Source organism: Ornithorhynchus anatinus, chromosome 2 (assembly GCF_004115215.2).
Source record: "Ornithorhynchus anatinus isolate Pmale09 chromosome 2, mOrnAna1.pri.v4, whole genome shotgun sequence".
NCBI lineage: Eukaryota > Metazoa > Chordata > Mammalia > Monotremata > Ornithorhynchidae > Ornithorhynchus > Ornithorhynchus anatinus.
Window position 1 is genome coordinate 140,407,100 of NC_041729.1, and position 27,132 is coordinate 140,434,231.

A 27,132-nucleotide genomic window follows, 5' to 3' on the forward strand; every position below is an offset into this window, starting at 1 on the left:
ACAGTGCTCTGCACACAGCAAGTGCTTAATAAACACTATCACTATCACCACAACTACTGTAGCAGAGGAGGCACAGAGACCTGAGACCTTCTCAGGCTCCGCGACCAGGAAGGCACCCGACTCATTCATTTTTCTGGGCTGTCACCCCCTTTTTAAATGGCTTTTATCAAGCACATACTATGTGCCAGGGGCTGTACTACGTACTGGGGTAGATACAATATAATCAAGTTGGACACAGTCCACGTCCCACATGGGGCTCGGAGTCTTAATCCCCATTTTACAGATGAGGGAACTGAGGCCAGAGAAGTCCAGTGACTTGCCCACGGTCACACCGCATTCCCAGACTGAGCTCCTCTTCTCCCTCTACTCCCTCTACCACCCCCCCTTCACCTCTCCGCAGCTAAACCCTCTTTTCCCCCTTTCCCTCTGCTCCTCCCCCTCTCCCTTCCCATCCCCTCAGCACTGTACTCGTCCGCTCGACTGTATATATTTCCATTACCCTATTTATTCTGTTAATGAATTGTACATCGCCTTGATTCTATTTAGCTGCCATTGTTTTTACGAGATGTTCTTCCCCTTGACTCTATTTATCGCCATCGTTCTCGTCCGTCCGTCTCCCCCGATTAGACCGTAAGCCCGTCAAACGGCAGGGACTGTCTCTATCTGTTGCCGACTTGTTCATTCCAAGTGCTTAGTACCGTGCTCTGCACGTAGTAAGCGCTCAATAAATACTATTGAATGAATTTATTCATTCTTTCATTCATATTTATTGAGCGATTACCGTATGCAGAGCACTCTACTAAGCGCCTGGAGAGTACAATACAAAAATAAGCAGATACATTCCCTGCCCACAACAAGCTTACAAACTAGAGGCAGACAAGTGGCGGAGCTGGGATCAGAGCCCAGGTCCTTCTGACTTGCAGGGCTGTGCCCCTCCACCACAGTGCCTATTCTCCCCTCTCCCGCTGAGGGAAATCGTTCCAATATCCAGAAACTGGACACTGACAGTACCGCTAACTAAGCCCAGAAGGTGATTGGGGGGAAGTAGATGGAGGGACCGGGGACTGGAGGATAGAGACGGGGTCACTTCAGGTGCCAACCGGGGTTTTGGGGGAGTCCATCAGCTGAGCGTTCCCGGGCAACCATCTGGAGCGATATTATCCAGAGCCAGTCCCACCTAAGGTGGGTCCAGCCTAGGCTTGTGTCTGGCGGGGGCTTCAGGATGCACGTACGAGCCTCCTGGACATTCACCCTCCTGGTTAGCGAGAGAGACCACCGAGGTCCCGGAAGTCCACCCTTTAAATCCCTAGGCGTGACCCAACAGGGACCGCTCCATCCCCTTGGGAACTGCCAAGGGTTCCCGCTGCTCCCGATGGGGGAAGAAAGATTTCCTGGGGCTTATTTGGAATCTCCCATCCTCCCACAGGGATCCCAACCTGGGGTGCTGTGGGATCCGGGGAACCATTCTGGGCCACCCTGTCTACCCTCTCACTGCTATCCTGCTCTCTCTTGGTCTGTATCTCTTCAGCTTGAAAAGTTCTAAGCCTTTGGGTGGCTTATAGAAGAAACACATTCAGTCGTACCGAGTGCTTAACGGTGTGCAGAGCGCTGTACTAAGCGCTTGGGAGAGTCCAACAACAGACACATCCCCTGCCCACAACAAGCTTATAGTCTTCACGGGGAGAGATACATTAATATAAATAAATAAATTGCAGCTATGTAATTAAGTGCTGTGGGGCTGGGAGGGGGGATGAATAAAGGAAGCAAGTCAGGGCGAAGCAGAAGGGAGTGGGAGAAGAGGAAAGGAGGGATTAAAGAGACCTTAAGAAGCCTTCTCCGCCTCCCTGACTCTCCTGGTGACCTCCCCCGTTTCCACGGCACCAGTGCTTGCCCAGCTCTGCTCTGTCAGGGTAGGAGATCCACTGGCTGGCACTGAATGCCAGCCATTGAATGCCTGCCCTCCCCACCCCCGGCCCCAGTGAGGGAGAGGACAGAGGAGACGCAGGAGAGCCGCTGCCGCTGGGCCTGGCAGAAGGCCAGGGGTGGGGTCCACGCCCCGGGCTAGTGAGGTCTGTCACCCACCGGCAGCCTCTGCCCAAGAGACTGGGTGCACAGCGCTGAAGCCTGGCTCTCTAGAGGGACGGGGAAAGAGGGCCTAGCCAGTTCCTCTCGAGAAAAGCACCGGGGCAGGGAGAGGAGCTCCCCGCAGCCCGATCCAGGCCAGCCCCTACCCCTGCGCTGCCCTGGGGGGACGTGAGCTCCGCCTGACTTTCCCTTCCATCCGGAGCGACTCTTCCGTGGCCCCCACCTCCCGCCCCCGACCAGATGTGGCTCCCATTCTCTGCCGAGCCCCCAGTTCCGGGTGAGCGGCTCGGCCTCACTCCGGCAGAAGGCTGAGCCCGCGGGGCACGTTTGAGCTTGGGCTCGGGCGCCGGGACGCACTCGGTGCTCCCCCCCGACAGGTGGGGAGGGCGGGAGGGGACCTGGAAACTTGAACTTTTAGAACAACAATGACATCTGTTCCAAGCAGCGCCCCCTCCCCAAATGTGGGCCTGGGTAACAGTTGGGATGGCAGCGAGGGCCTCCAGTCAGTCGGTTGATCGTATTTACTGAACGCTTACTGCGCACAGGACACTGTATGAATTGCTTGGGAGAATAAAATATAACAATATAACAGACACATTCCCTGCTCACAACGAGCGTACATTCTAGAGGAGGGGAAGACAGATATTAATATAAATAAATAAATGACAGATATGTACCTAAGTGCTGTGGGGCTGGGAGAAGGAATGAATAAAGGGAGCAGGTCAGGGGGACGTGGTCTCCCACCTATCCACCAAACAGACAGTGCTAAGGAGCCACGGGCCAGGCCACTGAATCCAGGAGAGTCCCGGCAGTTAGGAATGCTCCATATACTTGGGAGACAGCGTGGCCTGGCAGAAAAAGCACCAGCTCGAGGGGCAGTGGGAGTTCTAAATTCTAATCCTGGCTCTGCCACTTTTTTTTAATGGTATTTGTTATGCACTTACTATGTGTCAAACACTGTTCTAAACACAGGCTAGGTACAAGTTAATGAGGTCGGACACAGTCCTTATCCCACATGTCTAAGTAGGAGGGAAAAGAGGTACTGAATCCATATTTTACAGTTGAGGAAACTGAGGCACAGAGAAATTAAGTGACTTGCCCAAGGTCGCCCAGCAAGCAACTGGCAGAGCACTGATGAGAACCCTGGGCCTTCCGACTCCGAGGCCCATTCTCTCTCCATTCATTCAATCATATTTATTGATCGCTTACTGTATGGAAAATACTGTACTAAGAACTTGGGAGGGTACAATATAACAGTATAACACGTACATTCCCTGCCCAGAATGAGTTTACAGTCTAGAGACGAACTTAGTCTAGAGGTGAGCTTACATAATAATAATGATGATGGTATTTGTTAAGCGCTTACTAGGTGCTGAGCACTGTTCTAAGCGCCAGGGGAAGTACGAGGTTATCAGGTTGTCCCAGGTGGGGCTCAGAGTCTTAATCCCTGTTTTACAGATGAGGTAACTGAGGGACAGAGAAGTGAATTGACTTGCCCAAAGTCACACAGCTGACAAGGGGCGGAGTTGGGATTGAACCCACGACCTCTGACTCCAAAGCCCGGGATCTTTCCACTGAGCCACGCTGATTCTAGAGAGGGAGGGGAGGGAAGGGAAGGGAGAGGAGGGAATGGGTAGGGAGAGGAGGGAATGAGTAGGGAGAGGAAGGGAAGAGAGGGAAGGGAGAAGAGGGGAGGGAGGGGAGGAAGGACATTCCCAGTCACTGCCCTTGAGGAGGTCCCACTCTGATGGGACAGGCAACGGGAAGAACAAAAGCCGAGTGCAGGCAGGTCATCGGAGGGTGCTACAATGCAGAACGGCAGGGCGGCTTAGAGGGGGGATCATGTGACAAGGGGGAAGAAGGGAAAAACAGAACCAGACCCTGAAAAAGAAATCTGAGAGGCCCCCCAAACGGCAGCCTACGGGTATGGTGTCATCGGAACTGTGTGTCCCTTTGTTTGTCCCCTTCCAGCCACAGTCACAGCCCTGGGGGCCTTCACTGTCAGTGGACTAGTCATAATTGGAATATTATTATTATATTGAAGCAGTGTGGCCTAGTGGAAAGAGAAAACAGACTTGGGAGTCAGAAGACCTGGGTTCTAATCCTAGCTCTGCCCCCCCATTTTTTTTAACGGTATTTGTTAAGCGCTTACTGTATGCACTGTTCTTAGATACAAAATAATCAGGTTGGACACAGTCCCTGTCCCACAGGGTGCTCAAGATCCTAATCCCCATTTTATAGATGAGGGAGCTGAGGCATAGAGAAGTTAAACGACTTGCTCAAGGTCACACAGGAGACAAGTGGTGGAGCTGGGATTAGAACCCAGGTCCTTCCAACTCCCAGGCCTGTGCTCTATCCACTAGGCCACGCTGTGTGATCTTAGGCAAATCACTCCTCTGAGCCTCATCTATAAAACGATGATTAAAACCACGAGCCCCATGTGGAACATGGACTGGGTGCAACCTGATGATCTTACAACCACCCCAGCACCCAGTACAGTGTCTGGCACCTGGTCGGCACTTACCAAATACCATTTAAAATAATAACAATGTACCACAACTACATTTGTTTAAGACATTACTTTGTGCTAAATTCTGGAGTAAATGCAAGACAATCGGACTGAATGCAGTCCCTGTTCCACATACAGTCTAAAGGGGAGAGCAGGTAAGTGAAAGTTAACTTCAACTTCAACAGTCCTTCCTGTTGGAAGTCTTTTTTTTTAGGCGTTTCTCATTTTATTGTGATACGAGGAGAAAAAAACCCAAAAGAACACTTTCATTTTAGCAGAAAAAACATCTCTTTGATAAAATTTACTTTAATCTTCTAGCAAAGCATTCCCCTGCAAACACATCAATATGAACAGGATCTGTACTCTTTAAGCACTTGATAGTCACTCCATCCTCAGCCTCACAGCACTTAAGGACATAGTCTTCTGAAATTTACTTTAATGAGGAGGGTGGCCTAGTGGATGGAGCACTCATCCCAGCTCTGCCATTTGTCTGCTGTGGGACCTTGGGTAACTCACTTCATTTCTCCGTGCTTCTGTTCCCTCATCTGTAAAATGAGGATTAAGACTGTGAGCCCCATATGGGACAGGGACTGTGTCCAACCTGATCAGCTTCTATCTAGATTGTGAGCCTCATATGGGACAACCTGATTACCCTGTATCTACCCCAGTGCTTAGAACAGTGCTCTGCACATAGTAAGTGCTTAACAAATACCAACATTATTACCTAGTGCTCAGTATAGTGCTTGGCACATAGAAAGTGCTTAACAAATACAATCAAAAAATAAAAAAGGATGCCTCCCCCTCTATGCTGTAAGCTCCAGTGGGCAGGGAACATGTCAAGCAACTCTACTGCACTGTACTCTCCCTAGCGCTTAGTACGGTGCTCTGAAAACAGTAAGCCCTCAATAAATACCATTGACTGAACAGGCATTTTATCTGGAAGCTGTGGATGGCACAAACCTGACTGGGCTGGGGGGAGGGAGTGGTGCCTGCAAAGGGAAGAATCATGGTACTTTTTTAAAGGGGGCGGTTGGGAACCCCAGATTTCAAAGAATGAGTTTCAAGCAAAGGATGACGCAGGTATTTCTACGTGGAATTTTTGGTTCCGCCAAATAACTGCAGTTGCTAATTCACGTCAAACAAATACTACCCCCACTGAGCTTTCGGTCTAGAGGGGGAGAGAGACATTTATATAAATTACTAAATGACAGATAAGGACATAAGTGCTGTGGGGCTGGGAGAGGGGATGAATAAAGGGAGCAAGTCAGGGCAACGTAGAAGGGAGTGGGAGAAGAGGAAAGGAGGGCTTAGTCAGGGAAGGCCTCTTGGAGATGTGCCTTCAATAAGACTTAAAAAGGTGGGAAGAGGAATAGGGAGGGTGTTCCAGGCCAGAGACAGGATGTGGGCGAGGGGTCAATGGCGTGATAGACAAGACAGAGGTATACTGAGATGGTTGGCATTAGAGGAGTGACGTGTGCGGGCTGGGTTGTAGTAGGAGAGTACTGAGGTGAGCTGGGAGAGGGTAAGCTGACTGAGGGCTTTAAAGCCAGTGGTGAGAGTTCCTGTTTGAAAGCTGCCCCGTGTGAAGCTGGGACTGACGGGCTGGGGACCACGGTCCCCGCTCTGCCCACCGTGGTGGCAGACACGTTGCGGGGGCGGGGCTGCAGGGGCCGGGGGCACGAAAGCGCGGACCACCGGCCCAGGCAGGGACGCGAGCGCAGGAGAGGATGGGCTCCAGTCTGGGAACTTGGCAGGGCAAGGAGAAACAACGTGGCTCAGTGGAACGAGCCCGGGCTTGGGAGTCAGAAGTCAAGGGTTCGAATCCCGGCTCTGCCACTTGTCAGCTGGGTGACTGTGGGCCAGTCACTTAACTTCACTTGTGCCTCAGTTACCTCATCTGTAAAATGGGGATTAAGACTATGAGCCTCACATGGGACAACCTGATTACCCTGTATCTACCCCAGCGCTTAGAACAATGCTCTGCACATAGTAAGCGCTTAACAAATACCAACATTATTATTATTACACCACAGCGGCACCCTAGCCTGCCAGTCCGGGCTCGGACCCCCACCATCCCCTGGGGGGCAAGGCAGGAATGCAGCTAAAAGCCACTTAGCCACCTGGGCAGAAGGGCTTATGGAAGAGCTTGAAACACAACGGGCCCGATAATGAGGCAACATGCTCAGGGCTGAGAAAAAAGCCCACACTCTCAGGGAAGGAGAAGATGGCTTGGCACATGCTTGGCAGGAAGAGAGCCAGGGGTCAGGGGGACCCCAAGCTGCATACTCATCAGCAGTGCTGCACAGCTGATGCAGAGTTGGGGTTAACTGGCAGGAGCAAGTCCTGGAAGAGTGGGGCTGGCTCTCTCTCCTCTACACTTGGCCCTGGTCAGAGCCCGGTCACAGCCACAGGGACAGTTCTCTGGTCCACACCAGGCAAACCTGAAGGGGAGAAGGCTCGGAGCATGGCGACCAAGGTGGAAAGGGTGGAATATTAGAGTCAGAGGCAAAGGCTAGCAGAACTGGCCCCGGAAACCTGGAGAAAAGCAGGCTAAAGTCGAATATCAGATTCCTAGGCTTTACATAAATGGAGTACCCATTATCCTTGAAGGTTCCAATGATGGTTAAGGTGACCTTTGGTTCATGCATGGCTGAAAAGATCAAACGGGACTCGCAGGCAGGCAGGCAGGCAGGCAGAGACAGACTGACATACACATTCTCTGTGTCTGCCGTGTGCAGCACCTGGTACTGATTTTGTTTTGAGATCTGTCTCCAGATTCTTTTGCATTTTGGTTCAAAGCGAGCCACTTCTCCCTTATGGAACACAGCAGCAGTATATTATGCTGGTCATCCTGGGCGCCGGAAGACCACCATTCACCCGCACTGCCACCTGGTCTGATGCCGTAATCTGGGCCCCTAAAGGAAGATGTGTGTACCCTTGGCCTCGGGGCTGAAGCCACACCTGGCGAGGGGGGTATGAATTGGTGGGGTGCCTGGCTGAACCCCACTGGACAGTCCCTCACCCCCGGTGACTGCCTTGGAGGGTCTGGCGGTCAGAAGGGCAGGGGGCACTGAGTGGGCCTCAGATCCTTGGACTGAGGGGATCCAGGCGCAGGAGCAGGAGGGTTCTCTTACCTACTGACTTCCTGAACGTTGTTGGTCCGGGCGGCCTCCAGCAGGGCAGTCCCTGGGATGACGGGTGGCGGTGGGGGAGAGAGAGAGAGAGACACACACACACACAGGTCAGTTCCTCTGGAAACATCACAGATGTTCCCACTCCAATGGGACCAAGGGCGGGACCAGCCCACTTCCCTCCAGCCGCCCCAGGGCTGAGGAGGCAGTGAGCTCCCCAGAGCCGGGCTTGTCTAGACACATCTTCGTGCCTCTATGCCCCAGCCACGTCCCCTCAGCCAAGCCATGGGGGCTCCCGCAGAGAGACTGTCCCCCATCTCATCTACCTCGCTGCCAATTCCTTTCCCGCTCCCTACCCCATCCTTATACATCCTTATCCTAGAAGCAGCGTGGCTCAGTGGAATGAGCATGGGCTTTGGAGTCAGGGCTCATGAGTTCGAATCCCGGCTCTGCCACTTGTCGGCTGTGTGACTGTGGGCGAGTCACTTAACTTCTCTGTGCCTCAGTTCCCTCGATTGTAAAATGGGGATTAAGACTGTGAGCCCCACGTGGGACAACCTGATTCCCCTATGTCTACTCCAGCGCTTAGAACAGTGCTCGGCACATAGTAAGCGCTTAACAAATATCAACATTATTATTATTATTATACACAGATCACCACTCTCTCCACCTTCAACTCTGACCTCCCTTCCTCCTCTCTCCCCCCACTCCAGTCTATTCTTCACTCCGCTGCCCGGCTCATCTTCCTGCAGAAACGATCTGGGCATGTCACTCCCCTTCTTAAACAACTCCAGTGGTTGCCTATCGACCTCCGCTCCAAACAAAAACTCCTCACTCTAGGCTTCGAGGCTCTACATCAACCTTGCCCCTTCCTACCTCTCCTCCCTTCTCTTTTTCTACCGCCCACCCCGCACGCTCCGCTCCTCCGCCGCCCACCTCCTCACCGTCCCTCGGTCTCGCCCATCCCGCCGTCGACCCCTGGGCCACGTCCTCCCGCGGTCCCGGAACGCCCTCCCTCCTCACCTCCGCCAAACTGATTCTCTTCCCCTCTTCGAAACCCTACTTAAAACTCACCTCCTCCGAGAGGCCTTCCCAGACTGAGCTCCTCTTCTCCCTCTACTCCCTGTACCACCCCCCCTTCACCTCTCCGCAGCTTAACCCTCTTTTCCCCCCATTTCCCTCTGCTCCTCCCCCTCTCCCTTCCCATCCCCTTAGCACTGTACTCGTCCGCTCGACTGTATATATTTTCATTACCCTATTTATTTTGTTAATGAAATTTACATCGCCTTGATTCTATTTAGTTGCCATTGTTTTTACGAGATGTTCTTCCCCTCGACTCTATTCATCGCCATTGTTCTCGTCTGTCCGTCCCCCCCGATCAGACCGTAAGCCCGTCAAACGGCAGGGACCGTCTCTATCTGTTGCCGACTTGTTCATTCCAAGTGCTTAGTACAGTGCTCTGCACATAGTAAGCGCTCAATAAATACTACTGAATGAATTAAGGTCACATCTCCTAAGAGGCCTTCCCCGATTAAGCCCTCTATACAGCTCTCTCTCCCATCTGCATCATCTATGCATTTGGATCTGTGACCTCTGGACATCTGATATTCGCCCCACCTCCAAACCTTACAGCATTTATGTATACACCTCTAAATTATATATTATAAATTATTTATTCAGAAGTCTCCCCCTCTAGATTGTAATCTCAATGCAGGCAGGGAATGGGTCTGCTAATTCTGTTGCATTATATTCTCTCAAGGGCTTATGATAATGCTCTGCACATAGTAGGTGCTCAATAAATGCCACTGATTGATTGACTGACTGAAGGACGGAGGATGACAGAGAGGAGTCAAGGATAATGCCAAGGCTACGGGCTTGTGAGACAGGAAGGCGGGTGGTGCCGTCTTCGGTGACGGGAAAGTCAGAGGGAAGGAACCGGAGGAGGAGAGATTGCGATGTGGGGAGCAGAGAGGACACAGGCAAGAGCGACTTCCTTCCTGGCGCAACCCTTAACACCGGGCCCAAGCGGGAGGTAGCTGGTGCTACCACCTCCCGGTAATGGGAGTCCCACCAAGGAGGAATCGTCCCTCGGCCTGTCACAGGCCTTCATCCAGGCCCCCTCCCCTAAAGACTCAGTGGATCCTAGCCCCGAGTCCCCTGCTCCGGCCACATTTCTCTCCCTCAGAAGCAGGAGGGGCAGCGCCGGGCGAGCCCCAGCCCCGGGCAGAGGCAGGCCCGGAGGTGGGCAGCTGGAGGAGTCTGCAGGCGGACAGTGAGGACACACGCAGTCCCCGGGAGCTCAGGTTGCTGGGTGTTAGACCCCGACGGTAGAGAACACACACTATCACGTACAGCCCCAAAGAGCGGGCCAGACCAGTGTCCTAGGCTCCCGCCTGGCCTGTCCTCCTGACCCTCAAACTGGTGGAAGGGAGGGAGAAGCCAGCAAAGGAAGGATCTCCAGAGTCACTCTGGACCAGTGCGGATCTACAGAGCCTCCCCGTCATCTCCAGATTCTAAGCCTATAATGGGCAGGGAATGAGTCTGTTTACTGTTATATTGTACTCTCTCAAGCACTTAGTACAGTACTCTTCACACAGTAAGTGCTCAATAGATATGTCTAACTGCTCCAGACCCACAGCCAGAGTAGGTGGGGAAGGAGAAGGGGGAGACAGGCGAGTAGGGGTTGGAGCAGAAGAGAAGGGCCAGGCAGGAGTTAGAGGAGTTAGTCCGGCAAGGGCTATTTATTTCATTTGCATGGTATCCGTTAAGCGCTTCCTATATGTCAAGCACTCTTCTAAGCGCTGGGATCGATACAGATCAATGAGGGGTGGGTTGGCACTGCCGCAGCCTGGGACAGAAATGAAACCGGGGAGTCGGGCCCTCTTCAGCAAGGAGGAAACACAACTGTCCGGCCCCAGGAGGGTGGCCGGATTCAGGTTTCCAAAACTCCCGGAGGTAAGGCAGAATCCCGTATCCCAGGGCTTGAAGATCTACTAGCAGACGGCAGCAGTAGGTGACGGACAGACGGCAGAAGGTGACAGATACAGACAGGCAGAACGCCCAGGCCCCGGCTCGGTCAGCGGAGCAGAGCAAGCCAAATAGGGAGCACTGGATGAAGGACAACTGGCGGGTGCCCAGCGCCGCCGTCTGGCCAAGATGGGGAATCACTAGTTGGGAAGGGGGGTGGGGGGTGGGTGGGGGGGTGTGGAGGGACCCTTGGGCACAAATCTCCCAAGGAAGAAGCCAGGAGCCTATCTGGACAGACATCATCCCTTTGCCGGGGTCCTCTCCAGCACAGGCCCAGTGATCAGAAGGCCCTGGGTTCTAATCCCAGCTGTGGGGCCTTAAGCAAGTCTCATTTCTCTGCCTCAGTTTCCTCATCTGTAAAATGGGGAATAAGAGTGTGAGCTCCATGTGGGACAGGGACTTTGCCCAATCTGATATGCTTTGATGGTATTGATGCCTGTTTTGTTTTGCTGTCTGTCTCCCCGTTTTAGACTGTGGGCCCGTTGTTGGACAGGGATTGTCTCCATCTGTTGCCAAATTGTACATTCCAAGCACTTAGTAGAGTGCTCTGCACACAGTAAGCACCCAATAAATACAACTGAATGAATGAATACATCAATCTACACCAACATGTAGAACAGGGCTTGACATATAGTAAGCGCTTAACAAATACCATCATCAGGGAAGGCAAGCTTGGGTCCAGACTGTGAGCCCCACAATAATAATAATAATAATGTTGGTATTTGTTAAGCGCTTACTATGTGCAGAGCACTGTTCTATGTGCTGGGGTAGATACAGGGTAATCAGGTTGTCCCACATGAGGCTCACAGTCTTAATCCCCATTTTCCAGATGAGGTAACTGAGGCCCAGAGAAGTTAAGTGACTTGCCCACAGTCACACAGCTGACAAGTGGCAGAGCCAGGATTTGAACCCATGACCTCTGACTCCCAAGCCCATGCTCTTTCCACTGAGCCACACTGCTGTGTCTTACCTGCTTAGTTTGTATCTACCATACAGTAGCTGGCACATAGTAAGCACTTAATAAATATCATTTTAAAAAGCCCAGAAAGGGGATAATGGTCAAACCCATTCTGTCCCCCCTTAAAACTTTCCACCCCAGGGTCTAGGGCAGATCAGCACCTTGGCCTCCCATCCAACAGGAAAGGCAGATCTCAATTCCGGCCATGGACAGAACCTTCTGCCCAGGCTCGGTTTCCTAGACCTCTTGAAGGTGCAGACCGCGGATCCCCCATCCAAACACCCATCCCTGTCAAAAGTCAGCGCTTGGACAGCATCCGTTCTCCTCCCTCCACCCCGGTCAGGAGAGTCGGGGGTTTGGGAGAAAGAGTGGACTGGGGTGCTTGAGATACAGGAGGCTGTAAGAGTACATACAGATGTGGGCGGCTACAGATGGGGGAGCAATGGATTGAACGAAAGGAGTTTAGGGACTTCGCAATAATAATAATAATTACTATTATTATGGTATTTGCTAAGCGCTATGTGCCGAGCACTCTTCTAAACGCCATGGAGGATACAAGGTAACCAGTTTGTCCCAGTACAATTTAATAGAGACGGCAGAGAGGTTCAATCCCCACAGTGAGCTTCCAGCTAGAGAGTAAAGACAGTAACAAGATAATCGGGATGGACACAGTCTATGTCCTACTTGGGGCTCACAATCTTAATCCCCATTTTACAGATGAGGTCACTGAGGCCCAGAGAAGTGAAGCAACTTGCCCAAGGTCACACAGCAGACAAGTGGCAGAGCCGGAACTTGGGGAAGGATGCGGGGGTCAGGGGTTTGAGAAGTCAAGGCCATGAGAATAATAATAATAATTATCATTGCTAAGCACTGGGGTAGATACAAAGTAATCAGGTTGACCCACTTGGGGCTCACAGTCTTCATCCCCATTTTACAGATGAGGGAACTGTAAAGCTCACCTCCTCCAAGAGGCCTTCCCAGACTGAGCTCCCCTTTTCCCTCTGCTCCCCCTCTACCTCCCCCTCACCTCTCCTCAGCTAAGCCCTCTTTTCCCCCCTTTCCCTCTGCTCCTCCCCCTCTCCCTTCCCCTCCCCTCAGCACTGTATTCGTCCGCTCAACTGTATATATTTTCATTACCCTATTTATTTTGTTAATGAGATGTACATCACCTCGATTCTATTTATTTGCTATTGTTGTAATGAGATGTTCATCCCCTCGATTCTATTTATTGCTATTGTTCCTGTCTGTCCGTCTCCCGTAATCAGACCGTAAGTCCGTCAAAGGGTAGGGACTGTGTCCATCTGTTACCGAGCTGTCCATTCCAAGTGCTCAGTACAGTGCTCTGCACATAGTAAGCGCTCAATAATCAGCTGTGTGACTGTGGGCAAGTCACTTCACTTCTCTGTGCCTCAGTGACCTCATCTGTAAAATGGGGATTAAGACTGTGAGCCCCACGTGGGACAACCTGATTCCCTTATGTCTACCCCTGCGCTTGGAACAGCGCCCTGCACATAGTAAGCGCTTAACAAATACCAACATTATTATTGAATGAGGCACCAAGAAGTCCCAAGTGCCTTGCCCGTGGCGCAGTGGAAAGAGCATGGGCTTTGGAGTCAGGGCTCATGAGTTCGAATCCCAGCTCTGCCACTTGTCAGCTGTGTGACTGTGGGCGAGTCACTTAACTTCTCTGTGCCTCAGTTCCCTCGATTGTAAAATGGGGATTAAGACTGTGAGCCCCACGTGGGACAACCTGATTTCCCTGTGTTTACCCCAGCGCTTAGAACAGTGCTCGGCACATAGTAAGCGCTTAACAAATACCAACATTATTATTGCCCAAAGTCACCCAGCTGCCAGGTGATGGAGGCGGGATTCGCACCCACGGCCTGTGACTCCAAAGCCCGGGCTCTTTCCACCGAGCCACAAATGCCAGCATTTCGTTTGAACCGGCGTCCCCCGGGGGGGGGGGTCCTGGCCCTCCCCCGCCGGCCGCTCGGGGTGAGGGGGGTTGGGACGAGGCGGGATAATCACCCTTGTCGGCGTGGGCCCGGCCGGCGCAGTGTACGCCCACTGCTGCAGCCGCGGCCACCAGGCCCCAGGCGTCGAGCCGGGCCCCGCTGCCCCGGCTCCACGTGCTTTCTTCCGCCCTCTGCGCATGCGCCCCGGCCTTCCGGCGCCCCCCGGCGGCCGCCCCGCAGAACGGCAGCGCCCGCCGACTGTCCCCGGCCGCCCCGACGAGGCCCCGAAGGGCCGGGCTCCCTCGCAGCCGGAGCAGGATCCCCGGCGCCGCCGCCATCCGCCTCCGGAGCAGCAGCCCCAGCATCGCCGGGCTACGCCGACCCGCCGGCCGCGACGAGGGCCGCCACCAACATGGCTGCCCCACGCCGTCTCCAAAGGGGCCGCGGAAGGGAGGGGGGCCGCGTGACCTCACGGGAAATGTAGTCCGCTGCCCGGAGACTGCTAGGCAGGAAGTCGCCGAGAGAACTACATCTTCCAGAATGCAGCGCGGCTTACGTAACAATGGCCGCCCACCTGGAGGCTCCCGGGGGCTGCTGGGAAATAGAGTTCTCAGCGGGGAAACCGGCGAGAAGGGGAGTGTGCTTTGAGCAGGCGCCTGCCTTCATTCATTCATTCATTCATTCATTCATTCATTCATTCATTCATTCATTCATTCATTCATTCATTCATTCATTCATTCATTCACCCACCCACCCATCCATCCATCCATCCATCCATCCATCCATCCATCCATCCATCCATCCATCCACATCCGTCCGTCTGTCCATCCATCCATATATATTTATTGAACACTCACTTTGTGCAGATCACTGTACTAAGCACTTGGAAAGTACAGTTCAGCTACAAAGAGAGACAATCCCTGCCCCAAATGGACTTACAGTCTTGGAGGGGGAGACAGACATCATTCATTCATTCATTCAGTAGTATTTATTGAGCACAGAGCACTCTACTAAGCGCTAGTAATGTACAATTCGGCAATATATAGAGAAAATCCCTGCCCAGTGACAGGCTCACAGTCTAATCGGGGGAGATAAACAAAAGCAAGATAACATCATCACGATAAATAGAATCAAGGTAATCTTGGTATGTGTTAAATGTTTACTGTGGGACAAACGCTGTACGAAGCACTGGGATAGATCCAAGATGATGATGACAGTGGTATTTGTTAAGCATTTACTATGTGCCAAGCACTGTTCTAAGCACTGAGCACTGTTCTAAGCACTGGCCCACATTCTGAGTAGGAGGGAGAACAAGTATTGAATCCCCAGTTTGCAGGTGCAGGAACTGAGCCCCAAAAGAAATGAAATGACCTATCCAAAGTCACACAGCAATTAGGGGGTGGAGTGGGGATTAGAACCCAACAGTGTGGCTCGGTGGAAAGAGCCTGGGCTTGGGAGTCGGAGGCCATGCGTTTGAATCCCGGCTCTGCCAGTTGTCAGCTGTGTGACTGTGGGCAAGTCACTTCACTTTTCTGTGCCTCAGTTACCTCATTGGTAAAATGGGGATGAAGACTGGGAACCTCACGTGGGACAACTTGATTACCCTGCATCTACCCCAGCGCTTAGAACAGTGCTCTGCACATAGTAAGCGCTTAACAAATGCCAACATCATTATTATTATTAAGTCCTCTGACTCCCAGGTTCTTGCCTTCTCCACTACCATGCTGCTTTTCCCCAGCGCTTAATATAGTACCTGGCACATAGTAAGCACTTAATAAACACCTTAATTATTATTATTATTCCCAAGGAGTTGGGAGTGCTGGTTCCAGTCTTTCATTCATTCATTCACTATTCATTCATTAATGAGTCTTACCATCCTCAGGGGTGGCAGTGCGTCAAGGGACTAGTTATAAATGTGTTCACTGCACACAGCTTGTCCGCACTCTTCTCAAATCCATCAACAGTGCTCTGCACACAGTAAGCGCTCAACAAATGCAATTGAACAAATGAAATCACATCCCTGTATTCCACAGCCTATTTCCTTCAGGAGATCATCCTTCCTTAAACCCTAGTTTTCTGGTCATACCGCCTTAGCACTCATATGAGTACATCTGTTTTCTGTTTAATTGCTGTTGCTTGTGCCTATGCTTATTCTTTAGCCTAATGTATGTTTTCCAGTTCCCTTCAGCAAGGCTTCTCAGCGTGGCTCAGTGGAAAGAGCATGGGCTTGGGAGTCAGAGGTTATGGGTTCGAATCCTGGCTCTGCCACTTGTCAGCTGTGTGACTGTTGGCAAGTCACTTCACTTCTCTGTGCCTCAGTTACCTCATCTGTAAAATGGGGATGAAGAATGTGAGTCTCATGTGGGACAATCTGATTACCCTATATCCACCCCAGCGCTTAGAACAGTGCTCTGCACATAGTAAGAGCTTAACAAATACCAACATTATTATTATTATTAATTCATTACACTTAATTCAGCACTTAGGACAGTACCTTGCACATAGTAAGCGCTCAATAAATACAATTGAATGAATTACACCACATTTGGGACGATCCAACTAGCCCCCTTCATCCTCACGTATTTTATTCTTTTCTTTACCATCATGACACATTACATTTTATTTGGTCATATATATATGAATATATATTATATATATAGTGGTATTTGTTAAGTGAGTCTGTGTGCCAGTCACTGTTCTAAAAGCTGGTGTAGATGTAAAGTAATCGGGTTGGACCCCATTTCTCACATGGAGCTGACAGTCTTAATCCCCAATTTACAGATATGGTAACTGAGGCACAGAGAAGTTAAGTGACTTGCCCTAGATCACACAGCAGGCGAGTGGTAGAGCTGAGATTAGAAGCCAGGTTCCCTGACTCCCAGTCCTGTGTTTTTTCCATTAGGCCATGCCGCTTCTCTAGACACAGTCCCTGTCTCACAGTCTTAATCCCCCTTTTACAGATGAGGTAACTGAGGCACAGAGAAGTTAAGTGACTTGCCCATGGTCACACAGTAGACAAGTGGAGGAGCCGGAATTAGAATCCAGGTCCTTCTGACTTCCAGGCCCATGGTCTATCTACTAGGCCATGCTACAACTCATATATGTACCAAGCACTGTATTAACACTGCGTAGATACAAGGTTAACAAGTTAGGCATAGTCCCTGTCCCACATGGGCTTCCCAATCTAAAAGGGAGGGAGAGCAGGTATTTTATCCCCATTTTACAGATGAGGAAACTGAAGCACAGAGAAGTGAAGTAACTTGCCTAAGATTACGCAGCGTAGCTCAGTGGAAAGAGCCCGGGCTTCCAAGTAAGAGGTCATGGATTCAAATTCCGGCTCTGCCACTTATCAGCTGTGTGACTGTGGGCAAGTCACTTCACTTCTCTGTGCCTCAGTTCCCTCATCTGCAAAATGGGGATTAAGACTGTGAACCTCACGTGGGACAACCTGATTACCCTGTATCTACCCCAGCGCTTAGAACAGTGCTCTGCACATAGTAAGGGCTTAACAAATACCAACGTTATTATTATTATTATTATGCATTTTGCTGGTATTCTTTCCACTAGGCCAGACTAATTCCTGCCCAGAGCAGAGGACATGTTTTGTTACAGCTGTAAAATAAAATAAAAATGTTGGTATTTGTTAAGCGCTTACTAGGTGCAGAGCACTGTTCTAAGCGCTGGGGTAGACACAGGGGAATCAGGTTGTCCCACGTGGGGCTCACAGTCTTAATCCCCATTTTACAGATGAGGGAACTGAGGCACAGAGAAGTTAAGTGACTTGCCCACAGTCACACAGCCGACAAGTGGCAGAGCTGGGATTCGAACTCATGAGCCCTGACTCCAAAGCCCGTGCTCTTTCCACTGCACCACGCTGCTGTACTCTCTCATGTGCATAGTACAGTGTCTAGCAGTCAGTAGCTGCTCATTATCTCCCATTGATTGATTCACCGATTGTTGTTCCTGCCTCAGACTAAGTTTCTCAAAGACACAGAGCACATCTTTTGTTCTAATGTAGAGTCACCAAGTGTCCAGTATAGTAGGGACCTGAAATAGTGCTTTGCCCATAGTAAATGTCCTGACCTCTCCTGGACTGTAGACAGCATCGCCATCCTTCCCATCTCTCAAGCTTGTAACCTTGGCATTATCCAAGACTCCGCTCTCTCATTCAACCCACAGATCCAGTCCATCACCAAATCCTGTCGGTCTCACCCTCACAACATCCCTAAAATCTGCCCTTTCCTCTCCATCCAAACTGCTAACACATTAATACAATCACATCCTATCCTGCCTAGATGACTACCACAGCTTCCTTTCTGACCTCCCAACTTCTTGCCTCTCCCCACTCCAGTCCATACTTCACTCTGTTGCCTGGATTATCTTTCTACAGAAACGTTCAGGGCATGTCACCCCCCCTTCTCAAAAATCTCCAGGGGTTGCCTACCCACCTTCGTATCAAACAAAAATAATAATAATAATAATGTTGGTATTTGTTAAGCACTTACTATGTACCGAGCACTGTTCTAAGCTCTGGGGTAGACATAGGGGAATCAGGTTGTCCCACGTGGGGCTCACAGTCTTCATCCCCATTTTACAGATGAGGGAACTGAGGCACAGAGAAGTGAAGTTACTCGCCCACAGTCACACAGCTAACAAGTGACAGAGCTGGGATTCGAACTCATGAGCACTGACTCCAAAGCCCATGCTCTTTCCACTGAGCCACACTGCTTCTCCACCATTGGCTTTAAAGCAGTCGATCATCTTGCCACCTCCTACCTCACCTCATTTCTCTCTTTCTACAACCCAGCCCACACATTCCACTCTTCTGGTGCTAACCTTTTTACTGTGCCTTGATCTCACCTGTCTCACCATCGACCCCTGGCCCATGTATGACCTCTGGCCTGGAACACCCTCCCTTCTCAAATCCACCAGGCAATCTCTCTCCCCCATTTCAAAGCCTTACCAAAGGAACATCTCCTGCAAGAGGCCTTTCCAAACTAAGCCCCACTTTTCCTCTTCTCCCACTCCCTTCTCTGTCACCCTGACTTGCTCCCTTTGTTCTTCCCCCCTCTCCCTGCCCCACAGCACTTATGTGTATATCTGTAATTTAATTTGTACTGATGTCTGTTTACTTGTATTGATGTCTGTTTCCCCCCTTCTAGATTGTGAGCTCATTATGGGCCGGGATTGTCTCTATTTCTGTATTGCACTTCCCCAAGCGCTTAGTACAGTGCTCTGCACAAAGTAAGAGCTCCATAAATATGATTGAATGAATGAAAGGTGTCCATTAGTGTCTACCGATTCTGTTGTATTGAACTCTCCCAAGCGCTTAGTCCAGTATTCTACACAATAAGTGCTGAATAAATACCATTGATTGAATACAGCACTCTGCACCAGAAGTTGCTCTGAACAGTGCTCCGAACACAGTTAGTGCATCAGTGTGCTCTTACTGTTCACTCCCTGCATCATGCAGGAAATCAGTTGCCTTTCCCTCTTCAGGAGAATTAGAAAAGGGGAAAATGAACACAGAAGACACCAACTGTAAACACAAAAGAGTTTTTTATTCTCTGGCCAGAGAATGTCCCCTTCATTCTATTTCAACCTGAACCCAGAAAGAAAACAACTAAAAGCAAAAGCAAAATGAACAGTAAAAGGCACTGGAACAATACTAGAGCAGTCTATCTGATTTTAAAGCACAGCGTTCATCAAGCGAAAAGAACATAATTCATGTCTGGGCAGGGTTTACAAACCTGCCTCAGAAAACCCAGAGACTGGAGTGGAAAATTGAGAACTGACTGCGATGAGAAGAGGCTTCAAAGCCCCCAGGTCTCTCTGGATGGTGGGGACCAGGGAGAGATTAAAAGGCAGAAGCTGGACTCAAATGTCCGGGGAAGGTGATAACTGGCTGGGTGAGGAAGACAGGGGGCTGGAGCTGGGAGGGGAGCGGGTTGTGGGGAGGGAAGGGGTGGGCAGGGTTCTCGTGACCTTGAGTGTGAGTATCCTGTGGCGCTGAAAGTCCGGGATGAGTGTCCCAGTCAGAGAGCGGCCCAGAGATCCGGCCCAGCGCTGCGAAACAGGATGAGGAGCCCGGGAAGGAGCAAGGACATCAGACATCCGGGGTCTGTGTTTCTGGCTCCAGCAGCTGCAGGGAAAGAAGGTGGTGGGGAGAGGAGAGAGGGGGTCATTGCTGAGGCCTCGGGTGTCATAAGGGTCAGAAGCGGGGACTCCCTGCCCTGGGGCCCCCTGTTGATTCCAGGGATGCAGAGAGAGGAGAGGTCTCTTCCCGCTTTCCAAGGTACAGCTGGGTCCCCAACATCCCTGCCAGGGACCAGAGACTAGGACCAGGAGTGTCTCTGGCTGGGGTTTCTGGGTCTGCCTCTTCACCCATCATGACCAATAGTTCAGCCATTAGACCGCAAGCTCTTCAAAGACACAGAGTGTGTCTTTTGTGTCTAATACAGACTTTTCAAGCATCCAGTATAGTAGTCCCCCTTGCACTTGGATTTATAGGCTTTATTCACTCCACCCTCAACCCCACAGCACTAATGTCCATATCTGTAATTTATTTTAATGTCTGTCTCCCCCTCTAGACTGTAAGCTCCTTGTGGGCAAGGAATGTGTCTACCATTGTACTCTCCCAAGCACTTAGTACATAGTGCTCTGCCCATTCTAAGTGTTCAGAAAATATGATTGATTGATGCTTGCGACTGAGCTTCTGAGTCTGGGGCCAGATCCTACCCCTCCCAGAGCACAGTGACTTGATTCAATGCCCTGTACATGACACTTCGGGCAGGAGCAGGCAGAGCAAGGAAGTAGCTGCTTCCCTGAAATCAACAGCAGCAGTGACATCTATCGAGCACTTCACGTGAGCAGAAAGCTGTATTGGTAACTCTAGCAAAAAAGCACTGGGCTGGGAGTCAAGGCACCAGAGTTCCAGACCTGACTCTCCTACTGGGCCACTTTGCAATGTTGGCCGAATCACTTAACCTCTCTGGGCCTCAGTTTTCTCATCTGTAACAAAAGGATAAGATTCACCGTGTGTCTCATGTAGGACAGGGACAGTGCCCCATCTGATAGCCTTGTATCTTCCTGAGGTTTTCGCATACAGTAAAGTGCTTAATAAATGCTATAATCACCATCATTATTATTATCACTATTATTATATTTGTTAAGCATTTACTATGTGTCAAGCACTGTTCTAAGCACTGGAACAGTTAATCAGGTTGGACACAGTCCCTGTCCAACATGGGCTCACAGCCTAAGTAGAAGGGCCCAGCAGCACCGTACCGCGTGCCTATTGTTTGGGAGCACTGTACCGGGCACTTAAGAGTAGACAGCAAAGGTTGATAAGGGAGGGAGGAATGTAGGGAGGGAAGGAAGGAAGAAAGGAAGGAAGGCCGCCTCTGTCCTGGAGAAGTTTACAACCTGCCCGCCGGGCTGTGCGTGATGGAGTTCGGGATGAGCGAGGAGACCGTCTCTTTCTGTGCCTGGAGATGCATCTGGCACTTCTTCTTCCTGGAAAATAGAGAATTAAACTGTCTGTTCCCCCGCATCTCCACGCTCCCTCCTGCTCCAGGAGTCCTCTGTCCCAACCTGGTCTTCAGCACTCCCTCTTCTGTGACCGCACACCTGGACCTTGTCCCTCTTTCAGCGGAGGGGCACGTGACTACCCAGCAGCCTGACTCACCTCAGACTCCACCCCAGCGCCCTGCAGTCGGGCTTCTCTCCCACTCGATTCTGGCCCCCTGCAGCCTGGCTTCCTTCAGACCCCCTAACCCAGTGCATCTGTAGCCTGGCTTCCCTCAGACCCCCTAACCCAGCCCATCTGCAGCCAGGCTTCCCTCAGACCCCCTAACCCAGCCCATCTGCAGCCTGGCTTCCCTCAGACCCCCTAACCCAGCCTACCCACAGCCTGGCTTCTTTCTGACCTCCTGACTTAGTCCATCCATGATCTGACTTGCCTCAGACCCCACCCCGGCCTGTGACAATCTGGTTTCCTCTCTGACCTCGCCCCGACCACCTGCAGCCTGGCTTCCAGCAGACCCTGGCCTGGCTCCCCCTACAATTGGCCTCTCTCAGACTTCACACCACCATCGACTGATTTCCCCCCAATCCTCCCACTCACCCCCGAGGTAGGCGCAGTTGAAGTGGCTGCAGGTGCAGTTGGTGCTCTGCAGGGCAAAGCTTGGCCCTCCCAAGCCCTGGCCCTCCCCCCTGACCACCGTGAACTCCTCGTTGCCGGAGACCAGCACCTTCCCGTGGCCAGAGTGGCTAGAGAATGGCCCCAGAGAGACGCTGAAGCAGCTGTACACGGCATAAGCCGGGAGGGTGTTGAAGTCGGCCACGGGCCAGGGGGCCAGCGTCGCCAAAGTGAGCTGGCCCAGGCGGACGGTGCCTCTTCGGCCCCGGTGGAGCCAGGCCGGGCAGAGGCGATAGGCGGCCTGCCGGGGCTGGTCAGAGCAGGGGCTCCTCAGGAGCTGCAGGCCGCGGGTCAGATAGAAGTGCAGTGCCTTGAACTGGAAGCGTGCCAGGTAGCGGGTCCGGGAGGAGGCGTAGCGCTGGGCAGCGGTGTGGAAGTGCCTCAGCAGTGTGCCGTTGGTATAGGCCACCAGGGCTGTGCCGTGCAGGTCGCTGAAGCCCGCGGGCAGCCTCTGGCCCTGCTTCTGCTGCGCCCAGGTGGCAGCCGCGTGGTCCCACACGGCGGCAAAGAAGCGGCTCTGGCCCAGCTCCTTGCGGAGCAGCTCCGGGGCCTTACGCTCCATCCACTCCACACACCCCACGTACTCGTCATCGAAGGGCGACGGCCCCAGATGCCTGCCCAGCTGGGCTTCTGCAGCCTGTGGGGCACAGGATGGGGAGGGGCAGTGTGATGGCTGCCTTCCACTGCTCATAGGGCAGGGGAACCTGAGGGTGGCCCTCCCGGCTCTCCCCGCTCCCTGTCCGGTGGCTGGACAACTGGCTAAAGGGGAGCAAGGGTCAACCCCTCAGAGAGATCTTCCTTTCTGTCTCTCACTGTCTCTCCCCATGTCTCTCTGCCTCTGTCTTTCGCTCTTTGGCTCTCTCTACCCCATCGTGACTCTTCTTCTTGTCTCAGTCCCTTCCGCATCCTTCAGTGTCGCTTCCTGCCTTAGATCTTTCATTTCTGTATCACCTTTCTCTTCATTCCTCACTCTCCTTCGCTTTCCATTCATTCCTCCTGCATCCCAAACTCCCTCCACTCTGGCTCCTAAGAAGGCTGTGGGATCAGCATGGAGACATATCCAGGAAGAGGCAGGAGGGAGATGGAGGCCTTGGAGACAGCTGGGATCTTTGTGGTGTTGGTAGGGAGCAGCAGGGGACTATGACAAGGGGGCTGGGGTAGGACCCTTGCCCAATCCTGCCTTGCTCCCATGAGGTCCAGGGTGGCTGGGTTTGGTGGGGTGGGACGGGATGGAGAGGCCACAGGATCTCCAGGAAGGTGGAACTAATGCCAGGGTTGGGCCTGTCCCCTCTTGACCCTCTAGGGTGACATCTTGAGGGTCCCAGCCCTGAACCAAAGAAGACTATCAGTAGGGTAGGGGAGGAGGGGGTGTGGAGGAAAGAGAGAAGGTTGGAGCTGAGGATGAGGAAGGGATTAGTCCAAAAGGGCAAGATGGACCAACAGAAAGATGTAGGAGCGCATGCGCGCGCGAGAGAGAAATAAAGAGAGATAGCAGAGTTAGAAAGAGACAGCAAGGGAAGGCATAGGCTGGAGACTCCTGGGCAAGGGTTCTGAACGGAGGCCGCTCCTATGGCTGGGTGGTTGGAAATGTGGAGCCTCTCCAGAACCCATTCTTCCCCTCCCCACGATGGTGAGAACAGAGGCAACAGTCCCGTGGGGGGAAGGGGAAGAGTGGTACCTGAGGGCTTTGCAGCAGGATCTGGACCCAGAGGACAATGACAGTGACCACAAAAGATGACCCCATCGCCCAACTCCACTGGGGGCTGCAATGAGATACCACAGGAAAGTCATGGGGGGTGGGAAAGGAACTAATATCAGGGCAGGATGGCGTAGTGGATAGAGCATGGGAGGTCGAAGGACCTGAGTTCTAACACTACTCAAGTATGGGATTAGTGTCTCCACCACTCAAGACTGCGGGGAAGCATTTGGCTCAGTGGAAAGAGCCTGGGCTTCGGAGTCAGAGGTCATGGGTTCGACTCCCGGCTCTGCCACTTGTCAGCTGTGTGACCGTGGGAAAGTCACTTCACTTCTCTCTGCCTCAGTTACCTCATCTGTAAAATGGGGATTAACTGTGAGCCTCACGTGGGACAACCTGATGACCCTGTATCTACCCCAGCGCTTAGAACAGTGCTCTGCGCATAGTAAGCGCTTAACAAATACCAACATTATTATTATTATTAGACTGTAAGATCGTAGTGGACAGGGAATGTGACTGTTTATTGTTCTATTATACTCTCCCAAGTGCTTAATACAGTGCTCTGCACACAGTAAATGCTCAATAAATAGGATTGAATGAATGAATGAGTAATCCCTGTTCTGCCACTTGTCCGCTGTGGGGTCTCCGGGAAGTCACTTAACTTCTCCGTGCCCCAGTTACCTCAACTATAAATTGGGAATTAAGACTGCGAGCCTGATGTGGGACAAGGACTGCGCCCAGGCTAGTTAACTTGTATGTACCCCAGCACTTAGCATAGTGTCTGGCACATATTAAGTGCTTAACAAATACCATGAGAAAGGGGGCATTCCTCCGTAGGGTGGGGAAGGGAGGTTGGAGGGGAATCTTCCCAGAGAAGGAACAACCCCTTTGGAGAGGACAAAGGGGGCTGAAGGGGGTGGGGTGGACTGGAGAACTGGGCTGGAGGAAGACTGAGCAGAAGCCCCGAGCCCACTCTGAGGTCCGGACCCCCTGGGTGATTCTTCTGATTCAGCATTGTCACAGATTGGCAGCAGAACTCACAGGCTCCTCCTTTCCTGACCTTAGTGGGTTTGTGGAGAATACGTGAACAGGGCTCATCAGGTTTTGGCATCAAGCGGTGAAGTCCGGGCCTGAAGAGAACAAGGAAATTTATTAGCCTACCCGGGGAAACCCTACAAAGCCAGAGATATTCAGCAGTGAAACAGAGCCAAATGCTGTCACCCAATTTGGCTAACTCAGCCACAAAAACTTCCAGTGAGGCACTGATAGTTAAAGAAGTAGGAAGTGGAATCTGAAGTAATAATAATAATGATGATATTTATTAAATGCTTACTATGTGCCAAGGACTTTTGTAAGCATTGGTGTAGGTACCGGGTAATCAGGTGGTTCTACCTGGGGCTCACAATTTTAATCACCATTTTACAGATGAGGTAACCTAGGTAACAGAGAAATTAAATGGTTTGCCCAAGGTCACACAGCAGACAAGTGGTGGATCCGAGATTAGAACCCACGTCCCAAGCCCGTGCTCTTTCCCTAAGCCACTCTGCTTCTCAGACCAACTGATTGCTGGCCAAAGCTGAAGCCCCAACAGGCTCTTCAGTAGCATGGCCTAGTGGAAAGAGCGTGGGTCTGGGAGTCAGAGGACTTGGGTCCTAACCCTGCACCTGCCACTTGTCTGCTGTGTGGCAAGTCACTTAACTTCCCTGTGCCTCAGTTGCTTCATCTGTAAAATAGGGTTTAAGACTGTGAGCCCTATGTGGGACAGAGATTGTGTCCAACCTGATTTCCTTGTATCTACTCTAGGGCTTAGTAGAGTGCCTGGAACATAGTAAGTGCTTAGCAAATATCATTTAAAAAAAATCAATTGCAGCTGAGAACAACTGCAGGCAGAAGCCACAGGACAATCTAGTGTGGAGAGGACTGAGAGTCACATGTGGATGATCACCTATGGATGGCAGGTCTAGCATGGCTTTAAAAAAGGAAGCATTCTAGAAGGAGGCAGAAACCCTAGAATAAAGTATTACAGTGGGAAAACAGAGATGGAGACAGGGAGATTTCAAAATCAGTCAATCAGTAATATTCACTGAGTACTTACTGAGGACAGAGCACTGTAATAAATGCTTGGGGTAATATAATACAACAGAGCTGACAGACATGTTCTCTGTTCACAAGAAGCTTGTAGTCTACTGAAATACTATAAATCAATACATTTTTTGCAGGTCCATAAAACAGGCAGTGACTGATTTGCTTCTCTAAGTTTCCCAAGTCCCTGCACTAACAAGCCCTTGCAGAGTAGGTACCCAGTAGTGTACAGTGTTCTGCACACAGTGTGGGTGGGAGGGCAGGGAGGCAGGGAATGATCTAGTATAGGATAGAGTTTGAGGGCTCACAAAATGCTAAGTGTTAGGCTGGCAGTGTGGTCTAGTCGAAAAAGTACAGGCTTGGGAGTCAGGCAACCTGAGTTCTAATTCCAGATCTGCCATTTGCCTGCCACGTGATCTTGGTCAGGTCACTTCTCTGTGCCTTAGTTTCCCGATCTATGAAATGGGGATTAAAAATCTGTGCTCCTTCTCCTTTGGACTCTGTGAGCCCCAAGTGACTCGGGGACTTTGTCTGACCTGATTATTTTATATCTACCCCAGTGCTTAGTACAGTGCTTGGTCCTTAGAAAACGCTTAACAAGTACCACAGTTATTATTATTAAAAGCAAATCAAACTCTCTAAAGGAAGAGTTCTTGGTTCTCCAGGAGTTTAGTTTCTCAAGTAACATGTAGACAGCAGGCTCCCTAAATCACACACACCAGAAGGCAAACGCTGAGAGGGGTCCCTCCCCAGAGGTGGATCCATGAGAGCTGCAGGGGTGAACCCAGAGTCTAGGGTAGAGATGGGAGGAAGGAAGCATTCTCAGTTGGGTGGTGTGGGGGAACCTACCTGCCAGCATCCAGGAATTGGGCTCCCTCTGCTGATCCCGGGAGAGCCTCTCCAGGAAAAGCTGGAGTCAGACAGCCAGAGGGCTTGATGTCTCCCCCTTTATAGACCCAGACCTCACCCTTTCATTGCCAAACTCTGCTGTGGCGGCATGGGGAAAGACGCTTTCCCCATTCTGACCCAGCCATTAGCCAAGGAGGGACAAGGGGGGTACAGGGTGTGTTGTCTCTCCCTGTGTCTCCACTGGCGCTCCGGTTGCCCAGAGGCCACACGTTCACATTTCTGTTCCTACCACCTTGAGGCTGACTCTTGCAACCTCTGTGGGAATCACTTTCCCATCTTTGTGTCTCATCACTCCCAGTGGATCCTAGGAGCTGGGATCCAGAGCGTTGGGCATGGCCAGAGAGATAAACTTCCCTTCTAGGACACAACCAGAGGAGGAAAAGGTGATATTTCTCAGGTTCTGAGGATCAAGAGGGGTTTGGATCAATCGATTAATCAATCAACCGGTAATATTTATTGAGAGCTTACTTTGCCCTCTCCTCCTGGGAGAAGACACTAGAGTAATAAACATGATTCCTATCCTGGAATAGCTTAGAGGCTATAATAACAATAACAATAATATCAGTATTTGTTAAGCGCT

The 27,132-nt window shown here is 51.4% G+C and overlaps 2 protein-coding genes and 1 long non-coding RNA gene across 3 annotated transcripts in view; all 3 read right to left on the bottom strand.

Annotated features, from left to right (window-relative positions):
- CLPB (caseinolytic mitochondrial matrix peptidase chaperone subunit B) overlaps nucleotides 1-14,098 on the bottom strand; it is a 124,539-nt gene extending 110,441 nt beyond the window's left edge. The window contains 2 exon segments of the mRNA XM_029058060.2: nucleotides 7,729-7,780; nucleotides 13,739-14,098. Coding sequence (XP_028913893.1) covers nucleotides 7,729-7,780; nucleotides 13,739-14,030 — 344 coding nt within the window. The 5' untranslated portion in view covers nucleotides 14,031-14,098.
- Nucleotides 14,099-19,205: 5,107 nt separating this feature from the next.
- Nucleotides 19,206-22,483, bottom strand: LOC103167712 (ecto-ADP-ribosyltransferase 5-like). Its single transcript, XM_029058220.1, has 3 exons — nucleotides 21,791-22,483; nucleotides 21,091-21,180; nucleotides 19,206-19,807 (listed from the first exon to the last, which is right to left on the bottom strand). Exons 1-3 carry the CDS (start codon nucleotides 22,425-22,427, stop codon nucleotides 19,701-19,703), a joined length of 834 nt encoding a protein of 277 aa, XP_028914053.1. The 5' UTR covers nucleotides 22,428-22,483; the 3' UTR covers nucleotides 19,206-19,700.
- A 3-nt stretch (nucleotides 22,484-22,486) lies between these two features.
- Nucleotides 22,487-26,556, bottom strand: LOC114809138. The gene is made up of 4 exons (XR_003756894.2): nucleotides 26,493-26,556; nucleotides 24,622-24,691; nucleotides 23,544-23,628; nucleotides 22,487-22,502 (listed from the first exon to the last, which is right to left on the bottom strand). It is a non-coding gene; the product is annotated as an uncharacterized LOC114809138 (long non-coding RNA).
- Nucleotides 26,557-27,132: the final 576 nt, after the last annotated feature.